This window comes from Limulus polyphemus, unplaced genomic scaffold (genome assembly GCF_000517525.1).
Source record: "Limulus polyphemus unplaced genomic scaffold, Limulus_polyphemus-2.1.2 Scaffold1195, whole genome shotgun sequence".
Taxonomy (NCBI): domain Eukaryota; kingdom Metazoa; phylum Arthropoda; class Merostomata; order Xiphosura; family Limulidae; genus Limulus; species Limulus polyphemus.
The window spans coordinates 233,351-245,161 of NW_013666805.1; the positions used below are offsets into that span (position 1 = coordinate 233,351).

General features: G+C 37.9%; 1 protein-coding gene across 3 annotated transcripts in view; it reads left to right on the forward strand.

Annotated features, from left to right (window-relative positions):
• Positions 1–11,811, forward strand: part of LOC106462546 (laminin subunit beta-1-like) — a 127,033-nt gene that overhangs the window by 61,280 nt on the left and 53,942 nt on the right. For all 3 annotated transcript variants that reach the window (XM_013922482.2, XM_013922483.2, XM_022389847.1), the window contains 3 exons: positions 8,381–8,596; positions 9,889–10,047; positions 10,994–11,114. In XM_013922482.2, coding sequence (XP_013777936.1) covers positions 8,381–8,596; positions 9,889–10,047; positions 10,994–11,114 — 496 coding nt within the window. The remainder of the gene's footprint in view (positions 1–8,380; positions 8,597–9,888; positions 10,048–10,993; positions 11,115–11,811) is intronic.

The following is an 11,811-nucleotide window of genomic DNA, read 5'->3' on the forward strand; positions in this document are numbered from 1 at the left end:
CACAGTCAGTACGTTTCTCGTCACTTTAAACTTAACTACTTTTATAATACACGCTATAAATCACAACGATTCACAATCTCGAAAACACTGACACTAGCTCGAAACATATTCGTAAATTACCCGGAACTCTCTTCATTCATTCCAGCACGCTTTCCCTGCCAGGCTTGTATACTATAAAAGAGAATATCTTGAACAAACTTGGTCTTCCCCATTAATTCGTGATGATTTGAGAAATTCATCACATGTTACCAGAGTCACGTGACTTCCGCTGTCATAACAATACCTCTTACAATTAATTTCGTTTTGAGGAACCTGGATCCAGAGTCTGCCCACCCTTCTTCCATCATTGCCCACCTTCATCCTCAAACTGCCAAACTCGTTCGGGATGACGTCCTTTTTCAGATATTTTGGTTCATACTTGGCTTTTTTGTCTCTCTTTTGAAAGATGGTGCTGGCATACCTTACCCTCCACGAGCTTTGGTTCATTTTGTTTTAGCTTACCATCAAGCAGATTGTTTTTTTTTGTTTTCTTGTTTCTGTGCACTTCGAATCTCTGTTGCCTGTATGGAGGCAGAATCTGTTAATCCTACCCCTTTCTCCCTAGCCAAGTTTTCCAGCCTTCATCTTCCCTATCTCCTCTCCTGCTATTATTGGCTGCCATACACCAGTTTTCTGAGGCATTCCATTTTTTCTTGGGGATTTTCAAAGAATACCATCCTCCTTCTTACCTCCATGTTGGAGTGATTGCCATCTTCGGTTCTTTTCCTACTGACATGGCTTCTTTGCTTTTGGGATCTTCTTTGGAGGCATACATCTTGTAGCAAGTGCGTTTCCCTTCCACTTCTAATTGGGACTTAAAGACAGCTCTTTTTCTCTACTGGTCTGTTTTTGTTTGGGGGTGTTACTCCTGTGACTTTAGCATCATATTGGGTATCTTTATTGCCATGTTCGATTTTTTTCTCTTTTGGTTGCTCATTTGTCTCTTTTGCCATTGGTATTCTTTATTTATTTTCTATGTCCGGCATCTTCCCGCCATTTACCTGTCTTACATTTAACAGTTCCTACATTAGTCATGTATTCTTGATGCAGTTTGAGTTCTATGATTGATATGTCCCACCTCAATCACTTCTTGATTCTGTCCTTTTTTCCTATATTGTTTTTATCACACTATGGTGGGCCTTTTCTCTAGGACTGTATTGTGCTGTCTTAAGTTTGTTCACAACGGAATTCGGTATTAGTTTCGTGCCTGGCCCTTCGAGCTTGTTTCAGATCTGTGTGTTTTTGCCTCCAGTTACTTGGCTTGGCTAGTGATGCATTCAGACAGGATTGGAACCTGTTTATACCTTTATTCACTCATCCCATTTGTAATCTTGTGTCAGGTCTTTCTAATTACTCCTTCCTGGTCGACACAGATCTGATTTTCTCAGCTGCTTCATCTCGATCTGTCCTTCCTGTTCTGGATCAATTTTTCCACTTTGGTGGCTCGTGGAACATGTTCTTCTTTTTCTTTCCATTAGTTCCTTTTCCTGCTGTTTCATTTCTTGGCACCACTCCTCTGTTTGTGACTTTTTCCTTCCTCTCTTACCTTTGGATTCGGTTTTTGTTTCGATTGGCCTTTTCTTCCTTATCTCTTTTTCCCCACATAATCAATTCTTGGTGTCTTCACTCTTCACCTTCCCTTTTATTTGCATCTCACCCTTGTCGAATGTTGGAGGAACTTTTTCCATTGATCACTGAGACTACACCTCATATGTTTATCTCCCATTATCTAATTAGTATGTACTTTATGGGATTGAGATTTCAATATCTTGGAGTCTGGATCTCTATCCAACCATTGTTCTCTCCCTTTTGGATGTGCTTCTCCCAGTTTCTGCTCATGCCTGTGACATGTCCTTTCACACTGGGCAAATAATATACCTTGTATGGAAGTGGTGTGGTCTCCCATCTATTATCCTCTACTGCAAATATCTACTATTTTAGTGTGCCCTTCTTTCCCTCCCACTGGTCTCTCCACGTATTTGATGTAGGATTCTAGCTATTTATGTGAGAGAAGATAATGTACCATATTGGAATTTATAATTCTCCTATACCGAAAATGTATTTCCGATAAGTACTTACCTTCTTTCACACTCCCCACCCTTCCTCTCCACTGAAAACTATAGTGCTTCCATTTTTTACCAAAACTCGAAGTGATAGTTTGGTAGAATCAAATACAGAGAATCACATGTGTCAGGAGGGTGTGTCACCCTCCTACTGGTGAAGAGTTGTCACATGATGATATGCATGTGAGACCCAGTTGAACCATATTGATTTTAAAGTACGTAGGAGCTCGAGGCTTGTGGCATGAGAAAAAACAATGCATATAGAAAAAGTGGAGGTAAGTACCTATTGGAAATAAGTTTTAAGGATAGGAAAATTATAACTTTCGCTCGCAATTTAGTTATTATATACACGAGTTTTTAATTTCGAGTGTTTTCTAATTTAGTTACTGCTGTTTTCCCCTTTTTTTAGTGGAGAGTTGAGATATAGCTTTGATCATCTACTCTTCTTTTTCTAATTTTTCGACTTTGTGAGTTATGCACTCACAGTTTTGGATGGTCATGACTACTACTAATGTTGTTGCTATGGCAGATTTCCTATTCACGTTGCAGGGGCGATAACACAGTTTTTGGCCAGGGGCAGGACAGCTATGTTCCATCGGGAATTGTATCATATTTGGCAACATTCTGTATAAACTGTGAAGTATCCTGTCATAGCTGCACCTAGGTGTGTCTTAACAGGTGTGTGTCGCTTAGGGCAATTTGTTTTCCCCCTCCTTTATATGCTTTTCCGTCACATGTCGCTTTTCTTTTGGGGGAGGGGGTCTTACCTAGGCCATCGTTTCCTCAGGCATGTTAATTTTTTCTTTTCTCCTGTTTCCTTGGAATTTATCCATGTCCTTTTTTGAGGATTAATCGTTAGGTCTTCTTTGGTTTTCCTTAACCAGATAATGGGGTTCATGCTTGTTGTTTTGGGTTCGAGGGTCGGTATGTTTTGTCCCCCGTGTATGTTGACCTATCATGTTTTTGTTTTTCTTGTTCCACATACCCATAATTCGCCTCACATTCTTTGGATTTTTTTTTCTTCCAATGTGAGGTTCAGACCCTAATGCTTCGGTTGTGTTTCCCTATATCAAACTTTCCCATTCATTTTTCCAGTATCAGTTATTGTCTGTGCTTTAACCTCCGTTTGACCTTTGGTTGGGATGGTTCTTTGGTTTCTTTATATTGTTTTTTCTGTTGGTCTTAGTTGTCTTCTTTTTGCTACAATGGCATGCATTTCCTCTTGAGCCTCACTTTGCTGACGTGTCTGATATGAAGTGTTGGGGTATTCCTGTCTATTTGGAGATTTGGGTTGTTTCAGCTAGCATCCATAACTCCATTTCCACTTGTCCCCTGTTATATCACCATCCACTTTATTTCACCCTCAGTGGGATCCCATTTCTTCCCAGTATCAGTCAGAGGTGACTCAGGTTTTACTTCTCCAGGGTGCCTTCTGTGAGGAGATAATTCTTGTTAGGGGTTTTCACTCCTGTCTTGTGGAGGGCATAGTTATATGTATTGGATACATGTCTCCATATTCCCGTTTCCCGAGCATTCAGACATTTTTCTTTATTTTGTTTTTCATGGTGTATGTTTTCAGTTTAGGGTGTTTTTGTTTGGCCTTGCCTTGGCTCCCTCTATTTTCAGCCGAGCGATCTAGACCTTTGCTCGTCTGCTTCTTAGTCTGAGCTCAGTGTACAATTTTCCAGGGATGGCTGGATACTTGTAGCTTTCTTGCTGACCATATCTACTCTCCATACTCAATTTCTTCTTTGGGGACATTGACTGTGTGAGTTGGCTCATCACAGTGGTGATTTCGTACATCACATCTGATCAATTTCTAGTTTCCTTGGTGTGTTTTTCATCACAATTTTTAGTTCTTGATTGGGACCAACCTTCTCCCCTTTGGTTTAGAGATCTGGTACATCCTTTTGGCAGATTCTCATCTTCTCCCTTTCTTTATTGCATGTGCAGTTCTCTCTCGTTGAGGACATAAGCTTCTCTTGCATCCCTTGTTCCTGTTGGTTGTACCAACATGCACCATCCTCTGTTGTTATTTGGATTCCCAGATACTGTATTGTTTGGGATCACTTGGATACTCCTTTTACCTTTTTTTTTACACTAGCAGTCTGTAATGACTGTTGGATAGGATCTCAATTGCTGCTAGGGTTCCTCCTCTTTCTCCTCATCCAGATTGTCCCTTTTTCTGGATACTTTTTCTTTTGACACTTGGAAGATTTGGGGTGGGGAACTATTTTTCAATTCTACTCTTCTTATCACTCTCTTGACACTTCTTGTTGTTTGTCAGACAGTACGTTCCTTCCTAATGGTTCTTTTTGACAAGATGATGATGTTTCACTTCAACAATTGTATGATAAGGTCCTCCATCACCATGCATGGGGAAATCTGGCCAAGTGTCCTTTGTTTTCGAACTTTGGATTTTTGTATTTTGGGATCACTTTCATTATATTGATTAGTGGGCATTTTTGTCTTCTGAAGACCATGAAGCTGGTCACCAATTAGTTGTCCTGTCCTGACAGGGTAGGCTTTGGATCTTCTAGTTTTTCAGGTGTAGTATGTGCTTTGGGGTGTCCCCAGTTTGGAAATTTTTGCATCTCATCTCGATACACACCTTTTACGTTTTTGGTCTCCTGTTCCTCATTCCTTGTTGAGTGTAGTAGATGCTCTCTGTTCCCATTATACATGTCTACCTATTCGTCTCCATCCTCATGTCCTATAAATAATTCTGATCTCTCCATGTTGAGTTGGGCAGGTGGCACCATCCTGGTTGACTCTCACATGGTTTCCATTTCTGTAATGGTTTTTGATGTTGCCTCCCCTTTATTTTCTTTATTGGAAAATCTCCAGTGTGTGACATTCATACATTCTGTCTTCACTCGAGGTTTTTATCTTGTCCCTCGCCAAAACGTCGGTCTTTCCAGGCATATCGCATCCTTAGTTTTCCATCTAGTTCGTTCTTCCTCTTTGATGTTTTCCCAGAGGAGTTGATATACATCACACTGTTGATCTATACACCTAGGATGTCATCTTTTCATTACTCTCATTCTTCATGCCATCTTTTTTCTCTTAGCCTTCTAACAGGGAACTATGTGTTTTTCCTGTTGCAGGCTTTTGGGCAGATTTTGTCTTCCATTTTCTTCTTCCTTGATTTGATTCTGTGTTACATTCTAGTTTCTTGACTTTGTTATTTCATTAATTCTCCATTGCCCATACTCACTGCTTCACTTTCCTTCAGGATTTGGAACCCCCATATTGGCCTTCATGCTTTTTATAATCCTCCATTTTCACCTTTGTTGGAAGATTCGTGATTTGATTCTGTTTGCTGTCGCTGTTCCTCATACTGTTGGCCTGTGGTTACCGTTTTCTGACGTGTTTTCCTGATTAGGTTTCACTATGTTTTTACCTTAGTTCCTGTCATTTCTTTTCTGCTCTGAAGTTTATGTTTTCACTCCTCTTTCCATTCCATTCTTTTCCCACCTTTAGATCTATTCTCCTCCTGTCCAATTCCTTTGCCTGGCCAGGTCCCTTGGATTTATAACACATGCACTCTGTTCTTCAGTAGTACCTAAATCAGCTTGTATCTTCATTATTGGAATTCTAACATTACCCGTGATCCCCCCCCCTCCACTTTCCCTACGAGTTGGATTCGCCAGTCACTTTGCGTGGCATATTCTTCCTTTTCTCTGGATGTTTGTCGTATTTCTTCACGTCAGACCTGTCACCTTACCATGTCCCTGTCTGATTTTTTTCTGTCTTCCCTGAGAGGAAATCTTCAGGGTGGGTATGTGGGCTACCCCGTTTTTTTCTTTTTCATTTCTTTACAGGGGCCTTTTGCTGCACATATCTTGCATCCCACAGTGTGGCGAGTGGTGTGTGGTGAAGGTATACTCAGTATGAAATCTGCACTGTACGTCCTGTGACCATGCTAGATTACTATAACATTGAGGCACTTCCTGCTGCATACCTGATGTACAATTCCAGATGCTGCTAGGTGTTAATTGTTTGACTCCATCCAATATCACATACTTCAAACAATATGACACATCACAGGGTCATATTATGCACACCGTTGAGATGGGGTGTTCCATAGGACAAAGTGTAGATATATATTGTGTTATTTTGCTTCATAAATATGTTTGTTCTAGAATGTACACTTATGGACTTCATTGGTAAATCAGACAGAGATTACTGCCCAACTTTGATCCACAGCATTGAGTCTCTTCCTACCATGGATCTGATATACAATTCCAGATGCTGCCAGTTGTTGGTTGATTGACTCCATCCACGTGTTAGCTCTGCTTTTCAAAATAGGTATTCTGGTCTCCCATTGCAATGTCTCTGGTGCTGCAGGCCTCCAGACTCTACAATGCATGTTGCCTTTTTTTCTTTTAGTGGAATATTGGAGTCCTTACCACTTACCAGTTCCTAGTTGCTGGGGTGGGTGAATGCCTCTTGAGCTCTCCTTACTTCCTACCAACTGCTGTATGTAGGGTTTCTAGTGGATCCAGTGTTGGTTGTGTTAGAGATGTGCACATGAAGAAATGGGTTCTTGGTACAGAAGCTTGTCTTCCCTTCCAGTACCTGTTTTTGAGGTGAAAGGTAGAGGATCCTCTTCCTACTGCAGACGTGATGTACAATTCCAGATGCCACCAGGTGTTGGTTAAGGTAGAAATCTGTCACGTCCTAGCCACTCGACACCTCGAGGTCCCATTAATGATGAAAACATTTTGGGGTCCATCCATGTCTCGTTTTAGTGACATTTTACTCTAGGGTGAAGGGTATACCTGGCTCAGAAGTAGTGCAGTTCCCACTGGTGTGATGTATCTAATTCCTTTTCTATACCACATTGTTTTATTTTATAGAGGATCATCTTCTCACCAGCCCTCCACTAGTCCCATGTGGGATTCTATCTTTTTGTGAGAGGAAGTAAGATATCGTATCATAAATTAACATTTTCCTAAATAAAAATGTATTTCCGAATAGTTACATACCTCCTCTCACATTTCCCAGCCATCTTCCTCACTTCTGGTGTATTGGTTGACTTGGTCATGGCTAATCTCAAAGTGAATAACAGAGAGGGTGCTAGTTATGATAGGGGTAGTGTTGCACTCCTATTGGTGGAGGGTTGCTACATGTTCATTTGCATGTACATATGAAGAAACAGTGGGGGTTACAAGACTAATGGCGAGTAAAGAACTTGCGCTGATAGAGGGTAGCACTAATTGAGAAAGCTTTTTGTATCTATTCGGAAATACATTTTCACTGTAGGAAAATATTAACTTTTCTCTGATGTTACTCGGAATTCACCTTAAGTTTATAATATATATATATATATATAATTTGGTATAATGTGAATGTTTATTAAAATAATCAATTTTCTGGTCTTTAAGAAACTTAATCAACTATTTTGACAGGAAGTTTTTTTGTGCTACCATCAAAACTTGAGTAATGATTCTGACAGGAAGTTGTTTGTTTTTCTCTTTTTGTATGAACAAAAAATCGTGAGTCGATTGCTGTAGTAGCTGGTTCAGTACAATCATGACCAGAATCACTATCAATGATGTTTGAAGTTTTGTTTTTCATAGAAGAGTTCCCTATATGAGACTGTATTACAGCCATACTGAAAATGAGCAAAGACATCCCATTACTGAGAGCAATTCATGTGATTTCTTCCAGGTCACATGACCGTAAGCCTGTAAATTAACAGCCTGTGTGTACCACTTAATGATGAGATGCACTTAAAACAAACACATAAAAATGCTTCTTGGTTGTTAGGACGATGTAGACATTTATAGGAAATATTTATAGATCATTTTTACATTTATTACAGAAATAATGCAGTGGTGTAGCCTCGCAGGAACTTTAAGGAAATATGAATATTTGTTTAAAACACTTTTTGTCAAAGCCTGTTTTTTGGCTACTGTGTTGTAAAAGCTCATGTGTTTTACAAACATTTGGTTAAACTTCATCACTTAGCACTTAGTTTGTAATGATCATAATAATACGTTTTCAATGCCTTGGTTGTTTATCTTTGTTAACACAAGTTGTTAATCAAGTACTAACCTAACCAAACCTGCTAGATGTCTTCATAGTTTACTCCTTTCAACACAGGCTGTTTGTGTAGTTTTATGATATTCTCTTCTGGGATGTTACTAAATATCACACTTACTCTTAAAACAGATTATATCAATTCTTTGGTATCAATAGAACCATACATTTCCAAGGTTATTAAAAAACAGTTTCACTAGGATGGAATAATTTATAATTTTCTCCAATAGCCACAGCATTGGGGGTTGAGTTCTATTGAAGATGGATGTAAACCATGTGACTGTGATCTCGGAGGCTCTTATGATAATAACTGTGATGTTGTGACAGGCCATTGTCACTGTAGACCTCACTTAGATGGGCGTAGATGTGATCAACCCAAATCTGGATATTTTGTTGGTAACCTGGATTACATGACTTATGAAGCGGAGCTTGCTAAAGGTTGTTCAGTAAGTACTGATTTCTACACAGGAAGTAACTGCTTTCACATGAAGAATAACATTTAATAAGAATGCATAGTGCAACCACAGGTATAGTAAAGTAAGCAGTTCCTGTATTAGGGTTGACGAAGCAGGAAGTATCCCTGGGACCACAAATCACACCATAAATAAATGAAGATTTATTTTGATCGTATTTCAAAAATATTGTGATCATTATTTTAAAACAAAATCAGATGAACAACATGAAACAAAATGTTATGTGATCAGAACTACGAATGTAATTACTAGATATACATTTTAAGTATTGTCCTATGTAGGTAACTTGTTTTAATCTTTAGTCAAAATACCATACGTAAAATTGTGAATGGTAAAATTTATCACAGTGCTGTACTTTTAAATGTCCGTTATTTGTTAACATTCATTTCCTAAAATTAAAAAATATTAAGGTCAAATTTTAATCACTGAGGCAGGACGAACATAAATTTCAATTTGTCCCCAAATTCTTAATACCAACCCTGAAAGTGTTTAGTTACATATCACTGAAGAATGATATGCAGACAGTCACCTAACAATGTAGGGAACAATCACCAGTAAATTGTGTTGTACTGAAGAATCATATGTAAGCATTTACCTAACAATATAGGGTACAATCACCAGTAAATTGTTGTACTGAAGAATGATATGCAAACAGTTACCTAACAATGTGGGGAACAATCACCTTACAGTAAATTGTGTTATACTGAAGAATAATAATATGTAAGCATTTACCTAACAATATAGGGTACAATCACCAGCAAATTGTTGTACTGAAGAATGATATGCAAACAGTTACCTAACAATGTAGGGAACAATCACCTTACAGTAAATTGTGTTATACTGAAGAATAATAATATGTAAGCATTTACCTAACAATATAGGGTACAATCACCAGTAAATTGTTGTACTGAAGAATGATATGCAAACAGTTACCTAACAATGTAGGGAACAATCACCTTACAGTAAATTGTGTTATACTGAAGAATAATAATATGTAAGCATTTACCTAACAATATAGGGTACAATCACCAGCAAATTGTTGTACTGAAGAATGATATGCAGACAGTTACCTAACAATGTGGAAAACATTCTCCTTTTTGGAGACAGTATTTAAATTTAAACTTTTTATTAATATATATTGGAAATTATTTTGTAAATATTGTGTTGGTAATTTTTTAGAAACATGGTTACTCTTCTGCCTTATAGTAATAATACTTTTAATCAAATTCTAATGTGATGAGAAAAATATTTTTAATTTGTTATAGCACTGCCAAGTTGTGGTTCATGGACGAACTGGTGACAGAGAAACCACATGGACTGGATTAGGATTTATGAGAGTTTATGAAGGATCAGAGCTGGTGTTTGATATTACAGATGTTCCCGAATCTTTGGAATATGACATTGTCATCAGATATGAACCACAGGTAATGTAATGAAGGAGGATCTGAAAGTGGTCAGAATTTCAGTTTTCACCTCTTCATTATATTTTTACTTTTTTTTTAATGTTGTAATTTAACATCTGCTTTAAAGTGTTCTTAAACTGTACAAACATCTTTCAACATGTTTACTAAATTAACCCCGCCCAATTTCTCAAAAACCCTCACTGTACAAACTTCCAGTGGGTTTCTATATTACTTAGTAAAGTAATCATCAACAAACTGTTACAAACCCTCACTGTACAAATTTCTAGTGGGTTTCTATATTACTGAGTAAAATAATCCTCAACAGACTGTCACAAACCGTCACCTTTACAAACTTCCAGTGGGTTTCTATATTACTGAGTAAAGTGATCCTCATCAAACTGTCACACACCTTCACTGTACAAACATCCAGTGGGTTTCTATATTACTGAGTAAAGCGATCCTCATCAAACTGTCAGAAACCCTCACTGTACAAACATCCAGTGGGTTTCTATATTACTGAGTAAAGTGATCCTCATCAAACTGTCAGAAACCCTCACTGTACAAACTTCCAGTGGGTTTCTATATTACTGAGTAAAGTGATATGCAACAAAATTGCCTATGATGTTCATTCTAACTTCTTAAACCTGAGTGAATGCTATTAGTATACAGCCAAAATTCCCAATTTACCCATCAGATGGTGATACCAAATGTTCAACAGGGAGAGGTTTGAGGCTAATTGAAATTTTATAAGGTATGGTGATAATTATTAGGAAATCATGAAAATCATTCCAGCAGAATGTGTGAAAAATTATGGGTTTCAAGAGTTGAGGTGATCGGCAGAATTTTTTTTAATACAAGTGTTTAGAAACATAATTTTTGAAGTGTAACAATACTTCCTTTAAGGTTTCTAATGATAGGTTTTCTTATTGTCAAATTCTGTTCATAAAAGTGCATACATTTTGTCTAGCTACCTGGTAAATGGGAAGAAGCCAAAGTTTTGATCAAAAGGCCTGGAACAGTGGACTCTACAGGTCCTTGTGCCAATACCATTCCTCAGGATGACATAAAAACTGTGACATTATTATCCGGTAAGAAAGAAGATCTATTAATATTTTATTTTCAAACATTTTATGTTCTAAATTTAAAACCTTATTACAACAGGTTATGAAAGTTGTCATTTATTAATGACAGTGATTTGCTTGACTTGGTTTACATGCTGAGTATCTCTTCCCATTAATTGAGTCTTATTGCAGGTAGCATGGTGACATCCCACCAACCACACAGATGCACAATCATTTTAGATTTTTATTTTACTATAATTTATTATTGTGTATCTTCTTTTCAACACAAGTTACCCAATATAAATAAGATGATTTTAATATTATTACTTCTACTATTATTATACTGTTACGTCTCCGTTTGTTAATTGATTTTTCCGTAACTTTGTTCCGACGAAATTTTAACGACACAAGTCTTTACTTAATAAAACTGGTTTATTCTTTCCGAATACAACTTTACCGGTACACTCAACTTCAACAATCGCGCTAAACAACGCTATAACACGAACGTCAATAATACTCCTGACCGCAGATCAATTACTCACTATCTACACACACATTACCTTCCCCTCCGCGTCACGTTTTCCCCTCTTATATATACCAGCCTACCCTACTAGTAAATACTAGAGCATTCGCCAAAGTACATGATAATTCTAGAAACGTTGCATCACTGTAGTCATGTGACTCGCTGACGCAACACTGCCCCCTCCTTAATATTGTTCGTCCC